The sequence below is a fragment of the Trachinotus anak genome, unplaced genomic scaffold (genome assembly GCF_046630095.1).
Source record: "Trachinotus anak isolate AG129_WGS33_773 ecotype Australia unplaced genomic scaffold, CSIRO_AGI_Tana_v1 ptg000011l, whole genome shotgun sequence".
NCBI classification, from domain to species: domain Eukaryota; kingdom Metazoa; phylum Chordata; class Actinopteri; order Carangiformes; family Carangidae; genus Trachinotus; species Trachinotus anak.
Genome location: NW_027273862.1, coordinates 20,172,390 through 20,191,037, shown reverse-complemented (window position 1 = coordinate 20,191,037; position 18,648 = coordinate 20,172,390). Strand labels below are relative to the sequence as shown.

Here is an 18,648-nt window from a genome sequence, read left to right as displayed (position 1 = left end):
GGCTCAATCTTATCAGTTTCCTCATTATCCACCATGTAATACAACGTTGCTTTTTAATGCCCTAAAACTACACATAGATACACACACAGTCAGGATATGGAAGAAATGCCATATAAGCCAGACATTATCTAATGTATGACTGTGTAAAAACGTCACATAGGCCTGGCGTGGGCCCACATGACACAACATTAGACCCAGAGATGCTGCTTTTGGTCATTATTAATGTAATAGTCATACAAAATAGGCCCACATCAAATGTGGACGTGCACGATGCGCGCAACCGCGTCTCCATCTCTCACTCAGCGAGTTGACTGAGGAGGCGCTGCACTTCTTAATTGGACCCCGAGAGTTTAAATGGTCTCCCATCGGCGTCCCGTGGATTTATGTGAAGGAATGCGATCATCAAAGAAGACTTAAAGAACAGGTAATTCAAGGATTCATTTTTAGATTGCATCATTTTTTTTCTTTATGTCTGAACACCCTTATGTGCACTAATGATTATGTAAAGAAATGGCAGACAAAGACTGACTTATCATTATGGGCTCAGAAAACACCAATTGAAACCGCTTCTCCAACAGTTGAATTAAGAACTAACAGTTATATTATTAAATAATGCGTTTTTTTTTTTTTATTCAAATTAACAATTTTCTTAGTCTTCCACAGGCGGTAGACAGTGACGCAACAGCCCAGATATGTTCAGAGCAGTGTTTGGAAACAAGAGAGAGGGAGGAGGAAAACGTGGAGAAAAGAAGAGCCAGAGGCATCCAGGTAAGAACAACACCACTGAAACTACCTGTGTAACAAAACTGTGGCATGTCAGCTCAATAACAAGCCAATACTGCACCTTTGGCCATGTATCATGTATCTTGGTTGCCTTAATGACATGTTGTCAGTGTTTTAATCAGCGTATGGAAGGTATTTTTTGTCTCTGATCACAAACATGTACTGTACAGAGGGAGATTTATCTCACATTGTACACACTAGCTCCTGCATTATTTCATGGCAATATTCAGGTTCTCTTCTCTTGGGTGATGTAAGTAGAGCCATTTCAATTAGCCTAATTCATCAGTGTGTTCTGTCCTTCACACAGTGTCCCGCTGCTTGCATTTAAAGTGTGTCAGGCGAAGTTAGAGTGGGTTAGGCAAACATCCTGACCTACTAAAAACATACTGAATTTTATAAGAATTTGTGAATGGTTTATAACTGAATGAGCTCGATCTGTGAGCCTGATGTCTGCTGTAAACAGGCTGAATGTTTTGTAGTATTGTCACTGCGGTGTGAGCCAAAAGTTGTGCTGAACACCTGGAACATTTCCCTGTTGAAATTCAGCTGTTTGTATTTTTCACAGGATGAACTTGTCAACGTGCTGCAGTACAGAGGAGATTTCAGACTGCGCAGTGGAGATAGATGAACATAAGCAGAGCTCAGTATTAGAGCAACCATGGTGCTCATTAATATTTCATTATGTGCTGCAAGAACGTAGAGGAAGATAGAGTCCTCATTAAAATGATATAGTATGTTTACAGTACATTGGTGTGGCTCTGATTATTTGCAGAGAGACATGACTTCATTTGGAAAGATGATCATTAAAAGTTTTCAAGCAAAGGAGAGCTACCACACCAACAGAGGCGATACCGCCACAGTAGTAGAACTTGGGGTTGTAGCAATCCTTTAAGAATTATGCAACAGCATATCATGTGAATTTGTATTAGGTAGTGGCCCTCTGAGTCCTTGTTTTACTCAAGGTAGTAACAAAAAACAGACTCTGTTAAGGTAGAAGGGAATAAATGACTGAATTAAACCACAGGGAAAACTGTTGCAATTTAGTATAACCAATAAACTGTAAGTGGCAGTAAGGTCCCTGTAACCACCTGGCTTTGGGAGTTCTCATGCATAATGTTTATTTAAGGACACAGGATCAAGTGTTATGTCTGCAATTAAAGTGGACATGAAAACGATTGAAGTATTGAATTGAAATATTATAAGTGTAGCCTCATTATTGAGTGTGATCCCATTCCCTTAAATAGATGTTCTGGCATTGCCAACTTTCCATTACCTCATTCAGCAATATGCCTCCAAGACAAGATATGTTCGCTCCGTCACAGCCTTATGTGAGACATATTTTATACTGCTCTCTCTGTGATATGTTAAAGCTGCTGTACAGCCTGTTCTGTTGAATCAACTCTGCATTTTTCACTAAGGTGAAGCTTTCCAAATAATGCTTCTTTAACCTTAACACCTGCCCTTCTCTAACTTTTCTCTACCCATCTTTTCCACATAGGTGGTGAGGTGTACACTCACAGCACCTTGCAGAGGGCCGACGGCGGGCGTGCCAGACACTTCAAGGAGCATGACAGTGGCTACACTGAAAAACGGATGAGACTGACCAAGGGTGTGTCCATTTCTTTACCGTCCTCCCCTCTTCTCCCTCGTCAGGCCAACATAGTTCCTTCCCAGTCATGCACAGGTGGGTTAACCTCAAATGCTAAACAAACTAAGCATGGTCTCAATATGAACTACTGAGAATGATAACAAGCTATGCATAAGGGAATAGCTGGGAAAATGGCAGAATGCTTTCATGATTTTGCCTTGATTAGCAGAGAGCTTCTGTGCGTTCAGCTGTTCCATACATGTGACAGCAAATACAAGAGCATACAGACTGTGCCCTCGGGGCCCAAAAACATGTGACAGATTGTCAGAGTAAATGATTGAACAAGATACCTTGAGGCAAGGAACCCCAATTAGGTGGGTCAATTTTGAGATGTTATATTAGTAAAAAAAAAAAAAAAAATTATTCCATAAAGTCAGGATCAAACCATGTGTGCTAAAACAAACAGTTGTCAGATGCATCGCTTGCGCTGTAGGTCGTAGATGTATCCATGCAAGAGCACTATGCTGCTTTTACCTACACAAATATCTGTGAAGTGGGACGCCAACAGTCTGAAAAATATGCCACACATTCCTGTGGGAAGCCATTGTCACATGACATTTCCACTTCTATGTTGATCTCGGCAGTCAACCGTAGAAAAAGAAATAACGACAAAAAAAAAAAAAGGCTTCACAACAACTTCAGTTACCTTGTTACAGATTACATGTACCTTCTCCCTAATTAAAAAAAACTCCACGATCTATGAATATATATAGTATGTTTTTGTTTTTTTTTTTCTTTCAAAAGTTTAACTGCTGCCCAGAAGATTCTCAATGTTTGTGTACTGGAGGTTTCAGGTTTCCACATCAGATTTGTGTAAGTTGCACACTGGGCCACGATTTATCTCCAAACAGGCTGTGACGTCACAAAATTAGCTTTGATTGAAGGCGAGCACAGAGAAAGTCAAACACTGCACAGAAACCATTTAAACACCCACATAAAGCAAGCAAAGTAAAACATGTTTTTGAGTCGAGGGGGACTTTAATAGCCTAATATCTTTTTAGACTCTGTTTAAAAAAATGGATCAAGTTTAGGCGTTTCTACTGTGTAGCTGCTTTTTAATATATTTCATTATTTTACTGAAATAACCCTGAAATATCCCTTTGAAGATTACTATTTCATTATTCATTAAATTAAAACAGTAAAAATCACAAAGGTGTTATTAAAGTTTTGTGATATTTTTTAATCACGTAAAGTCATGTTAACCTGAGGTGCCTCACCTTAAAATAAACACTAGGTGGCAGTGTACTGCAGCCATTCAGAACAAGGTGCTTTTACATTTCATTGCATGCTGCACTGCCTTGTTTTTTTTTCCACAGTACATTGAAGCAACATGACAAGGAAAACAGCAACAAAAAATGTATAGCGTCATGGATTTCATTACCTTGTTGGTCATGTAAAATCAAACATTAAACTATATGCAAGGCCGCACAGAGTGTTTCCTAGTCTATCCACATGCGTGATTCAAACACAGAATAACCTTGAGTATAAAATACAGTGTTCACAAACATCTCATCCCTGTGAATGAGCTCCAGCACTAAAGAAACTGTACTTCCAGAACCCTCAGATGTTCTTGCATAAATTGAGACACACCCACACAATGCTGTCCCTGTCATCACACACATACACACACACACACACACATTAGCAGTGTTAATACATTATAGATAAACACCCACGGTACAGTGAATATTGTACTGTTTGCATGCGTGCCTCACACTCTGTACATACTGCTTTATACTCCTGGGACACAATTCAAATTCTGCACCACAGATCTCATCTGGGGAGGCTTAATCTCTCTCTCTCTCTCTACCTCTCTCTCTCACACTTTCTTTCATATCCCTCCCTTTCTCCACCCTCAATCCCTTCCTCCCTCCCACCCTGCCTGCTCTCCCTCCCTCCCTCCCTCCCTCCCTCCCTCTCCCTTCTCCCTCTTTGCTGTGGCCGAAGGACGGGTAAAGAAGCTGGAGTATGTGGATGGCTCTTCCAGTGCGAGAGAACCTCTTGTCTTTGCCTCGTGCCGTGGCAAGGCAGACCATAGAGGTGAGAACAGAAGCGTGTGGGCGTGTATTTAGCATCATGTCTGTTTTTCCAGGTATTGATCAGTGAAGCTGAATGAGAATGAATGAGGCAGAGGTGAGAGGAGAATGAATGACGAGATACAAGCGAAAGTGTATGTTTGTGTGTATTTCATTTCCACCTAAAAGGCTATGTATTAAGTTTTTTTCTGTCAGATGTCTGTCATGACAGTGTTGTCTATGTAATCCTCAGTGTATTACTGAGAGTGGATTTGTTTTATCACAGTTTCTCCTCTTTTTGCCCTGACTTCTGGTTGTGAGTAGTTGTCCAGTTGTGTTTCTATTAAAGCAATAATGAGGTAAATACCCAAATCTCAGCCAGCCTTCATTGTGTTTTTGACCAGAGGGCTACCCTTAGGCTAAACAGATTTTATGAAGCATCTTCCATCGCGGTTGCCAGGCACCTCTCAGCTTCCCGTTTCCAATGGCAACTGCTAGGTGGTTTGATGAATAGTACTGGACATTCAGTGTGTCCTCATGTTACTCCAGATTGGATCTCAGTGCTCTGCTGACTAAATGCAAAGTTTTCTCTCCTCCCCTTCGCTGAAATACACACCCACCCTTCCTACCCAAGTCTTCAGCAGCTTTTCAAGCTGTGAAGTGAAAAGAGTATTGTCAAAGGCTATAACTGGGGCACCTTATGGAACAAAAGTGACTACCCTTGCCTAACAAAATTGACCTTCATCATTTCAAAGCTAGGCTCATGTTTGCCACAGAACTGGGTTGAATGCAAGAGCGATGTGATGCAGTACCTTTGAGAGGAGATAGTGAGCCAGGAAGACAGAATGAGAAAGAATCAGCAGAGAGAGTGCGAAATGAATGTGATGTCTAAACGCAAAGATGTTTGTGAGGAGGAGTGAGCTGTTCCTGTAATCCGTGATGTCCTGTCATCCTGTTTATATGCCTGCTCAATATGCATGTTACTCATCTGATAACAGTACATAGATGAGGCGAGAATGGAGGAATGGATTGCTGAGCTGGTTGAAGCACAGATATTTGAAAAATGCCTTACTGTGCAGAGGTGGGCGTGGACATTGGAGGTGCTGGGGTTGGAGGTCAAAGCATCAGGGAGCCTTAAACAGTGATAAATGAATGCAGCACATGGCCTGTGTCAGCCAATCTCTCCAGGAGCAACAGCTAAGGCAGAGCCAAGGCACTCCTTCTTTCTGTTCCAGAGTCGACACCAGGCTCATTGAAATTCACAACCCGTCTCTTAACCGAGAGCACCTGGCAGGCGTGTGCACATAGGCAAACTCACAACCTCACACAACCTCTTGCTGCTGCCTCAACCACGAACTGGAAAGCCACTGTCTGTGCATTCATAAACAGCGCAGCTGGGGCTGCGCTGACCTGTGGATGCATACATTTCTCGCTGTCCACTAGCGATGCTGCTTAGTGGGAACCTTTCGAGCAAGCTGAGCTGAAACGAGAGCATCGGTTAGATGGCGGTTTCATGATGGCCTGCCATGTTTCCAAATGCTTCTTAATCCGTGTATCCTGAATGTGTGTGTCTTCCAGACCTCCACGTGGAGCCCCAGCTGGGCTCCTCCCTTTCTACCCAGGAACTGATGACCAGACTATGCTTCTTATTGGGAGAAGCAACGCCTGGAACTGCTAGCTCTCCTATGGAGGACAGGAGGGAAAAGAAGGTAGGGCAGCATATTGATTTACTGGCACTTTGCTGTCATGTCATAGAAAGAGGCAATGGATGGTTTATGAAAGAACCTTCTGTTTTTAGCCCTATATTGCCACTTGGATCTTAATTTCTCCTTTAAGCATGTCGATTTTACTCACAAAAGATTTGTTGATTGTTATTTAAAATTTAGCTGTGTGCGAGGACACATTGTGCTTAATACTGTGTGAGTGATTTGACCACTCAAATCCCCCTTGGACAAATGGATCGATATATATTTTGAAGCATTATTAATTGTGTTGCTATGCTTCCACAGCACTCCAGTTCCATACTCAGTGCCCCATTAGTTGAACCTCCTCTGTATGAGAGTGATTGTATGTGCTTATGTCTCTCCATCTCTATGCCTTTGCATTGCTCAGCCTTGGCCCATTTTCTCAGCCTCATTCCACCACCTGAGCTCCAGATTCAGTCAGTTTCACAGAGATAGCGAGGTTCATATGAGGAATGTGGGTTGTCCTGGCTAAGATAGATGAGGCTCTGGTATAAAAGGAATAACAGTGAGCTGTTTCGACTCCACTGCCTCGTCTCCCTCCCTTCTCTGTTGCTGAAATGTTGCATCAGTAATGAAGAGACCTGAAATACACATGATCAAACTACAAGGAAAAGGGACATATAAATATTAAAAACATGTCTATATATTAACAAAAATATTTACCAAAATGGTAAAATCACAGATATTAATAATCAGTAGTTTAAAAGTAATTTAAAAGATCTCTCTGACAGTCTAGTAATATAAGCTTCTAATATAAAAATCCGAATAAATATGATTTATTTCAGGGCTACTGTAGTAGGTGGAAGTATATTCTATATACCATGTCTTTACTCTTAAAAGTGGAAGGACCTTTATTAATAAATATGACACTACTGCGGTGGAGGTTTGAAAATAATCTAAATTTATTTCAACCTGGCTCTTATATTTGTTTCCCGACCATAATGAAATATTGTGTCCAAAATCACTTTGTATTTTGTTTTACTGTGAAGCTTTACCTGCAGTTGCGATCCAAAATACAAACAGTGCTAACGTCCTTAGACAGTAACACATGGATGGATGGTATTATCATCTAGTTTTCTATACTTATATAAAAATCTTGACATTTCATTTTGTCTTTGAAATCAGCAGGATGTGTGTACAGTGACCTTTACAGTTAATTGTAAATGTCTACAGCGAGTGATTTTGTTTTCAACACCACCAGGCATCATTATGCAAAACTGGGAAAATGACAGCCAGAATGAAAATAACTAGAATTATTATTTCATTTCCCATCATAGTGCACACAGAAACAGTCACAATCACACAAACTAGCACATATAAAGGCAAACACTTTCCTCCACAGTGGAGAACTGTTTGAAAGGGTCAAAAATGACACTGTCAATTTACTACATATTTAAAACCACTTACTCTAGGTGTGTTTCTCTTATTTTTCTCCTCTTTCTTTTACACAGTTTATCTGTCCTTTCTTCAGTTTTAATATGCATCTTAACTTCTTGTCACTTTATCCTCTGTGATCATTTATTCAAATCTCACTGCTCTCCCTTTTTCAGTGTGACACCTCTGCCCAGGGGGGGAGTCCTAGCTCCACTCTGACCTGCAGCACTGCCTCCCCCTGTTCAGAGAGCCCCTCTTCCACCCTGAGCACCAGTGCTGGAGGCCAGCCATTGTCCCAGCCTTTACCATTACCTTCACCGCACTGCAGCTCCAGCACCAGTCCCAGTGGAACTCTCTCCAGCCCTGTACCCAGCCCTGCCCCTGGTTCTGCTCCTGGACCCGTCACTGGGAGCAGCCCTGGGCCTCCTTCTCAAAGCCCCACCTCCACCCTGGAGAGCAAGGACAGTGGAATCATAGGTGAGAGTCGCTGCTGTGTATTTACAGGCCATGGTTTTCAAATGAGGTCTATCCATATTGTATGGGTTCACATTGGTTATTACACACTAGGTGAAGCATGTCCAATGGAAAAGCTTAGCCATGCATCACTAGCGGTAAAAAAAAAAAAAAGTGAGCTAAAAAAACATCAATGGCCTATTTAAGTCAATGTGGAACCACTTACCTTATCAGAAATCCCAAATATGACTGATGTCTCTGAAGTGCCACACCTTCCTACAGGGTGATAGGAAGTAAGATGCAGCATCACTTAGTTTTTAGTCCTTGTCAAATGTGTACTCCTACCCGACAGCAAGTTTCTTTACATCGCCTGTGCCACTTCAGCCTCAAGGCTTCAGCTCCCTCCTGTCAAAACTGGGACACTGCTGTCTTTGTTGCTTATGGGTCTGATTCTCCTAAAATAGGACACTTTTTTTCTCCCTAAATAGAGTTTGTATTTATAGTTAAATACAAAAGGGCAAAGGGCACACCAAGTACAATAAAATCCCATTGATTGATGACTTTTAAGTGTGTGGCTGATAAAACAGTTTGGTGTCTTACATTGTTGAGTAAACGCGATTTGTTGAAGGCAGTGCTTTGTTTTTAGTCAATTTTAACTGATAAGAAAATGCAAGTTAGCCATTGCATGCCATATGTTCTTCTGTAGAAGTACGATTTAGTTTTCTTCATTTAGCGGCCTTACCTAACTCATATTTCATTTGTGTGGCTCAGCAACCATCACAAGTTCCTCTGAGAATGAGGAGCGCAGCGCCTCCAGTGAGGTTCTGACTAAGGATGAAGGCCCGGGGGCCGGTGCTAGTGTAATGGGCCGTGTAAGCGAGGACCGCTATACCGGGCCAAGCAGGGACAATCTGACTGTCCAACCAGATGAGGCCTTACCTAGAACGGACATCATGGAGCACAGAACTCCACCAGCACCGAAAAGACCCCTCCCACCGCACCACGCACACAGCACTTCCTCCCTTGTGATGCCTCGTCCAAATTCTGTGGCAGGTAGGTTTACCTGTTCTTATGGGTTCATTTCTTATTCTGCGATTAAAAGAAATATTTGGGTAATGCACATATTCTCTTTCTTGCAGAGAGATTGATGAGAAGATTGATACCATTTTTGATACCATTCCTGTCCATTTAATATGAAGCTGAGGTCAACAGCAGGTCCCATTAGCTTAGCATAAATATTGGGCACAAGGGGAAACAGCTGGTCTGGCTCTGCCAATATGGAACAAAGTGCACCTTCCAGCACTTCTAAAGCTCACTAATCAACACGTTATATTTCCTGGAGTCAACCAGCAGGAAGTCACTGCTCCCAACCAAGAAATAGTCCCACGCATAACCCCCCGTTAAACCACAGTGTGTCGTTTTTACACTTCAAATTTCGTTCGAATTATACAAACGAGACATAATGTGGTAATTAGTGAGCTATAGTGAGCTTCCATTATACTGTAGATGAATCAGGTTAATGAGCATATGAATGTTACAGCTGTGACCTGGGTGATTAATTAACAGACTGGTAAATATTGACTGAATGACAAATTGATTGAATTGATTAACTTGACATTTTCCCGCTATTCATCTGATGCAGAGAATGCTAACTAAACTCCATTGCACCATGTGCTGGTGCTCTACTTACCACTGAGGTTGGATACACACAGTGAGCAGCACCAGTTAAATGTCCTGGGAGGCCTCCAGTTGTCATAAAAAAAATCCCCCTGCCCCCCTCTCTCGTCACGATCTTTGCTAGTACACAAGGCTCTTTTTCTTCCCTTAGATGTCAGTTCATTTGTGGTGGGAGCAAAAGAAGAGATTCCCTAAGGAGTGGATTCACAGTAACGCCTGCCAGTTTCTTCTGTCAGCTGGTGCTTTCATTTAGAGACTCTTGATGAAATTCAGAATAAAGATGAAGCGAGCCACATACTACTGTAGCCGTTAGAGTTTTACGCCACATAAGTGAAAGCTCAAAACACATACACATTATGGCATACATTAGGCAACAAGAGATAAAAATTTAACTTTAAATATTCCCAAATGGAGAATTGTTATACCAGTGATATTGTCAGGCTACAACACAGAAAAACAGATTACAGATGAGAATATAATGAAGGGAGGTTTTATTAACATATGCTCCAATACTTTATTTACCACAAACACTGCCTTGTCTGAAAATGTATCGATATGATAAAATATAACCCGTTGTTCTCAAAGTGCAGCTGTCTTTGACTACCTTTTGTGTTTCATCACCCACCTAGTGGGCTGAGACTGGGGCCATTTTGCCAAGAAGGAAGTGTGCAGTATGATGACTGTCAGTAAAAAAAAGCATCTAATGCAATTTTTTGTCTTTGTGAACAGATCAGAGGTTTAAGATGCACATTAACTGCATCAACTATAGATATGATATTTCATGTTTTCTTGGTATAATACTATTTAAATTAGCAAGAGTCCAAAGAGTCTCTCACGAGGGTCTAAGATGCTGCAGTAACAGCCTCTAAGGGAGACTTATAGGGAGAAGGACTTTATTCTGTGAGAGGCCAGTGCCACCGGATTATAAAGGCACTGGAGCATCCCGTTTTCAACAATGGGACATTGAAAGCACACAATGGAGGGTTTTAAATTCAAGTTAAAGTCTTCAAGTTAAGGTTAAGACTTTCTAGAGGAGTTAGTTGAGAACACTAATACCACTCTTACATCTGTCCATTAAATGTAAGGCTACAATCAGGAGATGGCTAGGTTAGCTTAGCTAAAAAAGACCCTAAACAGGGGGCAGAGCTAGACTGGCTCTGTCTAACGGCAAGAGAATCCACTTACCTGCATCTTGAAAGATCACTTATACATAACAGGCCATGGTATTAATCTTCTCATATAACTCTCTGTCAGAAAGTGAATAAGGTTGTTTTCCAAAATGTCAAACTATTCCTCTTAGGTTGAAAAGGTGATGGGTGGGTTTCTCATCACTTAATCGTTCTGGGGCTGATGCTGACAGGGATGCTGGAGGCTTGGGCCAGGGCTGCAAAGTTGACCTTTTAAAGAGATGAAGGATCAACAGGGGTTGTGGGGTAATCAACCACACTGTCATCAGCAGGGAACATAAAAGGTAGGCAGTGAGTGTGGGATAGGTGGTGGTGAACAGGGTCCCATCAGGCTGGACTGTCAAAGGTGGAGGGATGAGCTGTCCTGGTGATGTCCCTGTGATAAACTGTCTGAAAACATGTTTTAACTCTTTCACTGTATCTTTGCTTCACTCAGCCATTTGGCCTGGTTGTCTTTATCCAGCAATCTTTCTCATCCCACTCCACACCTCCTTCACACAGTTTTGCTGCAGACTGTTCTCCATCCTCTCACTGTGGAGGTTCTTACCATCCCCACTTCAGCTCTCGCTTGTTACAGCAATTTCCTCCATGTCCCCCCAGCCCTAAAAGCCCCATTTACCTACCTGTTGAATGGGATTTCAATATTCTAGGGTTTATTTACTTGTGTCCATTTTATTTTTCTTTCATTCTAATTATGTAGTTCACACCGTAATTGATTGGTCTCGCATTGTCCACTGCATACTCCACAGAGCAGGTTTCGTGTGCTCCTAACGCCCCTGTAAATTATAATATGCCCTCAATAGTTTTCACCCACTCTCTCTCACTCTGCTGCTGTAGAAAGGGTGGTGGTACTGTATGTACCGTAGTATTTTCAAAAAGCTCTGCCCCCCGTCATCAATAAAGACTGGTCCAGTATTACACTATATTGTAAACATAATGTCAGTTAAGAGAGTACAAACTCATTTATGTTGTGTGGCGCACATCTTACTGGAGAGTGATTCGGTGATTTGTCATGACGAAGGACTCTTAAGGACGTTGCTGGCCAGCATCTTCAGGCTGTGGCCGTAGTTGCTGCTTTAAAGCTTTAAGCCCATAACAGCTCAGAGATGGACTGCAGCTCCCTCGGATGCTCTGAGATTACCAGTGACTGCATTTAACATGTGCAGTACATGATTATAGTAGTGTGAGGTCATCATATGTGCAGGGGGCTGCACTTCCTTGTCTACTGTCTATTTTCCTGGTCCATCTACATTATTCTGTAAATGAGTGCAATGTGACTCAGGCCTTTTTTTTTATCCCACTCTGAAGGGATTAGAGGCAGCAGTGATACCAGATTTTCAGATTTTACAGAGGATTTTTTTAAATATTAAAGCAGTGAATGGATGAAATGGGCCAGTCTGTGACTCACCAGTGAAAACAAACTCTTAATAGTTTTTCTGTCAGACTAATTTTTCCATGCAGTTTGAGTTTGTTTTTTAAGCAGTAATACTAAATATTTTGATACTAATGCTAATTACTGTTCCATCACTTAAATACAGATGTATCCCCCCTCAGAGCAAACCTAAATATTAAAAAGACCACTATCATTACAACCCAAGTCCCTATAAGCACAGACTCTTCTGGTTGCAGTGACTGTAATCTAGTTAGTTGGTCCTCAGCCATGCCTGGATTCATAATCCACTAGAGCAGAGGTTCTTAGCCCTTTTTTCTTGCCAACTGCTCCAAAGACAGATGAGCAGTTGACCAAGAATGACATTTAACTCTATAGGAGCCACAATCTGAGGAGGTATGCTTGTTAAAATGTTAAAAATGCAGTCGGTACAGAAAAGTGTAACTTTCTCAGGCATTCTGACATGTTAGTTAGTTTCTGGAGTTTGGATTGCACTTTATCTATCTCTGTTCTGTCTCCAAGGTAAATCCTGGCAATGACTGAATAAAGGCATAAACTGCCAAAACAACAAAAAAATGATATAAGATGTAATTCAATGCTGTTAGATAGCCCTGAAACAAATTCAACTTTACTTATTTCCTTCAGTTGAATATGGACTGCTTCTGTGATGTTTTGTGTGTTTTGTAATATTTTGTCTACAGCTTGTTTTGTCCAAAAGATATAAATAAAATATTTCATCCACTAAACATTAGTGTAATCAAACCACCGGACTACAGGCTCAAAAATGAATCTTCTCTTACACAGTGTCAACAACATTACAAATTTGTAATGTTTCACAGAGATTAAATTGTCCTTATTACAGGACTGTGGTAGTGGATTACTGGAGCTTTCTTTTTTTTGTCAGCATGTGACTTGATGCATAATGACATGCTGTAATAGCAGAAATGGATTATTCATTTTGAAAGACCACATTTAGGAACCAATTGATTATCCAAAGCCTCTTTCTTTATTTTCCAAAATAGCCTGGACTAAAGACTCTGCGAAATGTCTTGAAAACTGCAGAAAGTAAGCCTGGCTGACCTGTAAACTCTGTAGCGTGAGTGGGTGGATGGATAGGCGAATGTGGGAGTAAAAAAATTCTTTCCTGTTGTTTCTTGCTCTTCTGTACGACATGTTCTTTATTTTATGTATCACGTTGGCTTTTATGTGGCTTATTTGTTCATTACAAGAGTGCGAGCAGTCGTGTTATTGACAGCTGATACATTTTTGCATCACAGCCGGCAATGTGCTTGCACCGATTATCACAAATTTGGTGTCCTGACGTGTGAGACGGTATGAAACATTTGGCCATTTCACACTCATGTTAGCTGGATATTACAGGACATGAGATGAATTGTTTTCTTTTCCTTTTCCTCTCTCTTCTCCCCTCAAGGTCATCGAGTGTCTATCATTCGGAGCAACAACTGTTTATGTCTCTCGTCTCCATGGATACAATAATTGACTCGAGCAATGAATTTGACACTTGTGTGGTATGCATGTGTATCTTTGCACATTTCCTGCATCTCTCTCACACTTTTGATCCATTCCCCATCCGTTCTCTCCTTACAGCAACCAGCTCCACTCGGCTGGAGGATTTGAGTTATCTGGACAACCAAAGGGCTGCTGGACACAGGGGCTCTGTCCGCAAACACAACACAGCTGGACGCACAATTGATGACTCCAAAGGTATTTTGTGGCTTAACCTCGGGGGGTAAAAAGTCAGTGTATAAATTATGCAGAGACATTTGCAGACTAGTTATCCATTCTTATGTACAATCCATTCAGGGAGATTGGTGGCATTCAGACAAGCTGACATCATGCTAAAGCCGTTGCTGTTTGAAGTCCCCGGCATCACTGCGGAAACACCTTTCGTTGGCCGGGATTGGCTCTTCACACGCCTGGAGGAGGTCCTGAGAAAAACGAGCAGCTGTGAGGGACGTGGCGCTGTCATTGTAGGTAACGCAGGATCCGGAAAGACTGCTATCATCTGGCGGCTGGTGACGCTGAGCTGTCATGGCATGCGCACACCACAGGGAGGTCCCAGCATCCCTCACAGCCCCAACTCCTCCCCTAAATGTAAGACTCCTACTTCCTCCTCCTATTCTCAGCAGTATAATTTGTTTTTGTGTGTATCACAAAGAATAAGCGTAAGCACACAGTAGAATTCATACATTCTCCAGTATGCTCCAGTAAGGCCAGATTCTTGTAATACAGTGGAAGAAATACCACTTTTTGGTAAGGAGTTAGTAACTGGGTCACGCACTCTTCTTTCAAGTTCCCCCCTGAGGTTTCTCTGCTGATTGCAGTTGTGTAAGGGTACTGAGATTGTTGTTTTTTTCTTTCCATGAGTGGCACTGGAACTGTTCTTTTGTCTGGGAAAAAAAAAGAGAAAACAGCCTCTCATGCAAGCAGTTCTAGCACATTACACCATAAATGCGTGTTGCATGCTGAGATGTGCTAGTGATTTTCTTTTTGGAATAAAACATGACACACCTGACGATGTAAAAATAAGAATTCCCACAAATGCAGGTTATGTCATGTCACCTTTCAGCCTTTTCCTGTATTTTCAAGATTACGGGCTGAGGGAAAAGCAGTACAGAAAAAGCTAAACTATAGTGTTCACAAAGAATACAGTGCCATTCATTTTTCAGCATCATTGTATTATTCATTGATATCTGTACCGTGTTGTCATTTTGATTCAAGTTTGACAGAGGGTATAGCATGGGGTGTGAGGAGTCTGCACTCTTGCTGCCGTCTAATGTGGTTGTGCTTAATGTCATAGTTTCCAGTCTTGCTTACAGATGTACTAATTAATTGCAGCAGTTTAATTGTGTTTCTTCATTGACTTCACTCCTGACATCCCTGTGCTTACACCAGAGACTTCATCTAGCGAGTGTAAATGGCAGCTTTGCGTTTGTTGTTGTTGCTTTGTGCTCTGTGCAGGTGGGGATAGGCAGGGTAAAGCAGCCTCCAAACAGCCAGCCGATTCCCAGCCCAACCAGAGTGCTGCTGCAGGAACAAGCAATAGTACAGCACAGAGGAAGGAGGCTGTCAGATGCCTAGCTGCCAAGGTACCTCAGAACACACGTGTTTGTGTTTCTATTGTGAGGAGTCTCACAATTCCCTCTCTAATCCCTAACTCTAGCCTCAAAGCAATAGTTTGACATTTTGTGAAATGCACTAATTTGCTTTCTTGCAAAGCGTTAGGTGAGAAGATCAATTCCACTTTCATGTATATCTGTACACAAAATATGAAGCTGAGGTCAGGAGATAGTTGACATATTGTGGCATAATGACTGGAAATGGGGGTAGGAACCTAGCCTTTACAGCTCACTAATTATCATGTAATAGCTTGAAAGCAAAGCCTAAAAATGACAACTCTTTATATTACAGGGACAGTTTTGTACCAGACTATTTTTTCAGACCAGACTAGAACTTAAGCACATAACCCCCCAAAATTTGTCATTTTTACACCTTTTTTTTTTTTTTTTACAGATTAAAGAAGCAAGACATATCAGGGCTTTAGATGTGCTGGTAGACAGATCATGTTACCTTCAGACAGAGCCACACTAGCTGTTTCATCCTGTTTCCAACCTTTTCTTAGCTAAGCTAAGCTAACCAGGTGCTGGCTGTAGCTTCATACGTAATGAACAGATATTAGGTCATTTCACTCTCTGCCAGAATGTGAATAAGCATATTTACCAGAATGTCAGATTCTTCCCTTAACCAACAGAAGTGCTGGTCTTAACCTACCCCCGACTCTTAACCAAAATCTAACTCTAAAAATCTAGCCACCAAACAGATCTTAAAAGAAACATCCACAATTAATAAATATTATAAATGTTAATATAATAAAAATAAAAGAATCTAATTGTTCCTCACAAAGATACAAGAGAACACACACACACACACACACACACATTATTACATTACATTATACACATTATTACACATTGTTATTCAGACTGCTGACTCACCTGCAGTTATAACAGACATAAGGAAGAAATTCTATTCACATTAGAGAATTGCCCCTAGGTTTAGCTGCTTGTTAAGGCTGTTGATAGCCCTGTATTTTTGTTTTCCTGCACTTCTCCCACCAGATTTGTAAGTACAGTAACATAATACAGCATCATAAACAGTGCTTTAGGGAGCTATGACTGTTACAAGTCTTCGCAAAACACTGAAGAGGGATCAGTTCAAAGTGATAAGCACACCTCAGCATTGTTCCCTTTTTTTAAAGAGACAGGGGGCTACACATTTGTGACACACGATTTTATTGTCAGATTGTTCTCCTCTCTTTTTGGGCACATGTAGAACATGCTGCTGATTGCATCACACAGATGACATGAAAGCTTCTAAATTTACTAACTTGGCCTCAATAAGAGTTTCCATGGGAACTAGTCAGACTACTTGTGATGGTAAGGACGTTCGCCCAAGTAAAATCATTGATAACGTTACTGCATACGTGGACCACTCATAGCTTATGCTGTGGCTTATCTAAACACTAGAAAACCCATTAGTGAGTACAATTTTTCTGCAAAAATGTTCTTACAGTTTACAGATAACCACTATTAATCTTCCAGGAAGACAGTTGCCATTTATCTCATTATCTCATTTATCTCTGTTTTTGCGTGTTGTTCAGTTTGGCTCCTTAATTACAAAAATCCCTTTCATTAGTAGTGATATGTTTAATTTCTCAGACCTTTGTTTACCATTCAGCTCGCTGCCTGAATAAACCAAGGTGTATTTACTGTGTATGTTTTAGAGATACTCTGCAGCAATATGTGGAAACAAAGTGATGCCTCAGCTGTCTCTATGATTTCTGTGTTTACAGAACATCTTGGTGTTTTTTTATTGTTACCCTTATTGTTTTTATATGATGTGATATTAGTCTTAGAGATGGCTTTTCTCCCTTTTATGTCTGTACGGGTACAAAAAGATAATGCTCTCTGAACAGATACAAACAGCATCTGAATTCATGCAGTAATATTTGTTCCCTTCTCCCCCCACCAACAAGTCACCCACAATTTAAAAAAAAAACATGACATTACTGAGTGTCTCATAACTCAGTCAAGGTGAAACACACAAACATACACACAATGCTACAATCATCTGACCGTACTCTTTACAGTGTTGACCAGCTATCCATTGAGGATGAATGTCCATAGATTTTTTTGAAATTCATGTAAAAACAATACTCCTTATAGCGTCAGATCATGGCTCATATTCACTTGATTCAGATTCAGACTTTTTCTTCAATATGAAAGCAATCCAGGTGGCTGTTGTCTGTGCAGTGCCAACAGGAACTGAAAGCAGAATGTCTTGATGTCATGATTCAGATGCACCACAATGTAAACAAGTAGGCTATAGGCTAAAACACACAGGTGTAATTAGTCTTAAGTTCTATTTTCAGACACGGTTTATCCTCAATGACCTTTCACCAGGTTTCACTGCATTGGTTGTTCATGATCTGATATTGAAGCCTGCATGGCACCATGTGTGAGTTTACAGGAGATGGAAACTGATGACCCGAAGGCTCCAAAGTACCAAGAGCGCTTTTCAGATGTTTCTAAATATTTTTTCTTAGACACATCAGACCACCTTCACATCCATCTTGTGTTCCTCCCATTAGATACACAGCCTACAGTTTTTAAAGAAAAATCATGGAAATTAGAGCCTTTGCAACTCTAATTTGTATTTACCCACTGCTAAAACTTCTTGTTCTATTTCAATGCATTTCCACCCTGAACATGAACAGTTATGCAGCTTTTATTTAGACCTGAACACAGATTTCTTTGTGAGGATACTGTTAAATGGATACAGATAGCAGTTTTACATTGCATCCCGATTTTCTTTAGTTTTTCAGCTGCCTCTCTCTCCTACCAGGTGGTAGCCTACCATTTCTGTCAGGCTGACAACACCTACACCTGCCTGGTACCAGAGTTTGTGCACAGCATCGCCGCCCTGCTGGCCAGAGCTCCACAGCTCAGCGTGTACAGGGAGTTACTGGTGCAAGAGCCTCATCTACAAAACACACTCAGCCTGCGATCCTGCGTTCAAGACCCCATCGCTGCCTTTCGAAAGGGTGTCTTAGAGCCTTTGGCCAGCCTGCGCAAGGGTAATGAAGTTTTCACACACACACACTTAAAGACAAATGTGATAATGTGATATTCAAATTTAAAGACCTTTTAAAGTTTAAAATAGTATCAGTTTTAAGGTGGAAAACTGTCTGCTTCCCTCACCCTGCAATTAGGGCCTTGCTGCCATCTCCTGTGTGAAATAGCTCATTAAAGACTCCGTGATGGGCCCATAGATTATTTTCCCCAGTTAAGGTCAG

At 41.2% G+C, this 18,648-nt stretch overlaps 1 protein-coding gene across 2 annotated transcripts in view; it reads left to right on the top strand.

Moving 5' to 3' along the window:
- Positions 1-18,648, top strand: part of LOC139627743 (protein TANC1-like) — a 33,032-nt gene continuing 14,384 nt past the window's right edge. Inside the window, exons 1-11 of one of the 2 annotated variants that reach the window (XM_071488806.1) lie at positions 1-424; positions 664-768; positions 2,282-2,467; positions 4,379-4,471; positions 6,025-6,155; positions 7,742-8,042; positions 8,790-9,071; positions 13,881-13,997; positions 14,097-14,387; positions 15,255-15,382; positions 18,198-18,429. In XM_071488806.1, coding sequence (XP_071344907.1) covers positions 693-768; positions 2,282-2,467; positions 4,379-4,471; positions 6,025-6,155; positions 7,742-8,042; positions 8,790-9,071; positions 13,881-13,997; positions 14,097-14,387; positions 15,255-15,382; positions 18,198-18,429 — 1,837 coding nt within the window. In that variant the 5' untranslated portion in view covers positions 1-424; positions 664-692. Of the gene's footprint in view, positions 425-653; positions 769-2,281; positions 2,468-4,378; positions 4,472-6,024; positions 6,156-7,741; positions 8,043-8,789; positions 9,072-13,880; positions 13,998-14,096; positions 14,388-15,254; positions 15,383-18,197; positions 18,430-18,648 lie in introns of both variants that reach the window. The other variant, XM_071488805.1, reaches the window with a different exon arrangement.